Genomic DNA, 3305 nt, shown 5'->3' with positions numbered 1-3305 from the left:
GTGGTTTTGAGAGGAGATGTCCAGGTCTAGGTTAGTTACATGGTGGTTTTAGGAGATGTCCAGGTCTAGGTTAGCTAAATGGTGGTTTTGAGAGATGTCCAGGTCTAGGTTAGTTACATGGTGGTTTTGAGAGATGTCCAGGTCTAGGTTAGTTAAATGGTGGTTTTGAGAGATGTCCAGGTCTAGGTTAGTTACATGGTGGTTTTGAGAGATGTCCAGGTCTAGGTTAGTTAAATGGTGGTTTTGAGAGATGTCCAGGTCTAGGTTAGTTACATGGTGGTTTTGAGAGATGTCCAGGTCTAGGTTAGTTAAATGGTGGTTTTGAGAGATGTCCAGGTCTAGGTTAGTTAAATGGTGGTTTTGAGAGATGTCCAGGTCTAGGTTAGTTACATGGTGGTTTTGAGAGATGTCCAGGTCTAGGTTAGTTAAATGGTGGTTTTGAGAGATGTCCAGGTCTAGGTTAGTTAAATGGTGGTTTTGAGAGATGTCCAGGTCTAGGTTAGTTAAATGGTGGTTTTGAGAGATGTCCAGGTCTAGGTTAGTTACATGGTGGTTTTGAGAGATGTCCAGGTCTAGGTTAGTTAAATGGTGGTTTTGAGAGATGTCCAGGTCTAGGTTAGTTAAATGGTGGTTTTGAGAGATGTCCAGGTCTAGGTTAGTTAAATGGTGGTTTTGAGAGATGTCCAGGTCTAGGTTAGTTACATGGTGGTTTTGAGAGGAGATGTCCAGGTCTAGGTTAGCTAAATGGTGGTTTTGAGAGGAGATGTCCAGGTCTAGGTTAGTTACATGGTGGTTTTGAGAGATGTCCAGGTCTAGGTTAGTTACATGGTGGTTTTGAGAGGAGATGTCCAGGTCTAGGTTAGTTAAATGGTGGTTTTGAGAGATGTCCAGGTCTAGGTTAGTTAAATGGTGGTTTTGAGAGATGTCCAGGTCTAGGTTAGTTACATGGTGGTTTTGAGAGGAGATGTCCAGGTCTAGGTTAGCTAAATGGTGGTTTTGAGAGGAGATGTCCAGGTCTAGGTTAGTTACATGGTGGTTTTGAGAGATGTCCAGGTCTAGGTTAGTTACATGGTGGTTTTGAGAGGAGATGTCCAGGTCTAGGTTAGCTAAATGGTGGTTTTGAGAGGAGATGTCCAGGTCTAGGTTAGTTAAATGGTGGTTTTGAGAGGAGATGTCCAGGTCTAGGTTAGTTACATGGTGGTTTTGAGAGATGTCCATGTCTAGGTTAGTTACATGGTGGTTTTGAGAGGAGATGTCCAGGTCTAGGTTAGCTAAATGGTGGTTTTGAGAGGAGATGTCCAGGTCTAGGTTAGTTAAATGGCGGTTTTGAGGGAGATGTCCAGGTCTAGGTTAGTTACATGGTGGTTTTGAGAGGAGATGTCCAGGTATAGGTTAGTTAAATGGTGGTTTTGAGAGGAGATGTCCAGGTCTAGGTTAGCTAAATGGTGGTTTTGGGAGATGTCCAGGTCCAGGTTAGTTACATGATGGAAACATCCTCCTCCGAAGGTTCCGATATGAAATAAGAATCTCCTTCCAGCTCCAGCAGAGAGAGCAGATCAGCCTGCCCCAAGCACATTGGTTCAGTCATTACTAGGGGCGTGGCCATATATTGCACTAGTTGCTTCCTTGTGTTGGAAGAGTCGTTTCCACCGTCCACTCCTTTAGCAGGCACTGGAGACAGCAGAATGTCTAGACTGTCCAGATCGATGTCTCCACTGGGTACAGAGCTGAAAAGCTCAAACAGTGGGGAGGAGTCGAAGTTGATGGACTATGCATTGAGGATGGACTGTAGGTTCTCCAGGTCTGTGATGTCAGAGATGATAGGGCCAGAATTCAGAGGGCTGTCAGCAGGAAATAGACTGGCTGCACTAAACCCTCCTGATGAAGCAGATTATATAGCTTGGGAGGACTGCAATGGTTCCAAGGAGTACTGCCGGCTGTATTTAGGCATGGAGTGGGCAGAGCTACTGTCGTTCAGCATCAGAGGGATCTTTCTCTTCATGCCCAGAACTCTGTTGGACTGGACCGGGGTGACCAATAACTGAATCAACTTGTTGACAACTTTCAGCTGCTGGGAGTGTTTCTGTTTCAGACTGGCAATTTCCCTCCACAAAGCCTTGTTCTCGTGTTTAATAGAGATGATCTTAGAGTCGATGTTCTCCTGTTTTCCCTTCATCAGCTGAACATCACTGAGGATCTTAGACACCTCCTCAGGAAACACCTTCAGCTCATCCTGCTTCAGATTGGACACATTGGTGACTTTGCGTTTGATGTTCTCCAGCAGCTGATCTTGTCCTCTGATGAAATAAGGATGTTGGAACTCTGTGTCGTCTTTCTCCGGTTTCACAAGACCCCCATGCTCGATGTGGACCACCTTACGGAATCCATACATGTTGAGTTGTTGTACGAAGCTGGCCATGTTGTTGTGCTTGAAAAACTTGAAGAACCTCCTTGGAGAAGCGACCCTGGTCAAATACATGAAAACTAGTTCCATTTGGGCTCCAGCAGATGAGCGGGTCAGTTTCTGGGTCTTCCACCAGTGTCCAAAGTTTGGTCAGAAAAGCTGAAACGCTGCTGCCGCTAACGACCACACCTCTGTGAAACGCCATGCTCCCAAAACGACAGGGATACAATAAAACAAAGCCAACGTTCACAAGTCGACAGTCTGAGTTAGTTAGTTAGCGCTCTGCTAATGTCGTTAGCTCGTTTCCCAAAATAGCTAACAACATACTAGACAATTCCGCGCGGGGAAATTGTGAAAGTGTGGGTGATGCCTATGCACCGCCGGCCAACGGGAGAGGGTCTGTATTGTCTCTGTATTGTCTCTTTCCACAGCAAAACGGTACACTGTAAACCCGAATAAGTTTCCAGAACTTAAAAAAATTTAGGCAATCCCATGCCTCAATTTTTTTAAGTTGATGAACTCAAATGTTTTCAGTTGGCTAAGACTTACAATTCTCAGTTAAGGCAACTCAAATATGGTCTGTTACTGTGACTTAAGGTTCTCAGTTAAGTCAAATCAAATATGGTCAGTTACTCTGACTTACAGTTCTCAAGTGGAGTCAACTCAAATATGTTCAGTTACTGTGACTTACAGTTCTCAGTTAAGGCAGTTCAAATATGTTCAGTTACTGTGACTTAAGGTTCTCAAGTGGAGGCAACTCAAATATGTTCAGTTACTGTGACTTACAGTTCTCAGCTAAGGCAATTCAAATATGTTCAGTTACTGTGACTTAAGGTTCTCTAGTGGAGTCACCTCAAATATGTTCAGTTACTGTGACTTACAGTTCTCAGTTAAGGCAATT

General features: G+C 44.3%; 1 protein-coding gene across 1 annotated transcript; it reads right to left on the bottom strand.

Moving 5' to 3' along the window:
* Window positions 1-1891: 1891 nt before the first annotated feature.
* LOC311242983 (heat shock factor protein 1-like) lies at window positions 1892-2609 on the bottom strand (the record flags this gene model as incomplete). The annotated part of the gene is given in 2 exon segments (XM_084332045.1): window positions 1892-2441; window positions 2443-2609. Coding segments are annotated over 2 exon segments (717 nt in total).
* Window positions 2610-3305: the final 696 nt, after the last annotated feature.

This window comes from Notolepis coatsorum, assembly GCF_963971535.1.
Source record: "Notolepis coatsorum genome assembly, chromosome: 16".
In the NCBI taxonomy this organism is placed as follows: domain Eukaryota; kingdom Metazoa; phylum Chordata; class Actinopteri; order Aulopiformes; family Paralepididae; genus Notolepis; species Notolepis coatsorum.
The sequence above is the reverse complement of the archived record's forward strand: the minus strand, read 5'-3'. Positions and strand labels throughout refer to the sequence as shown.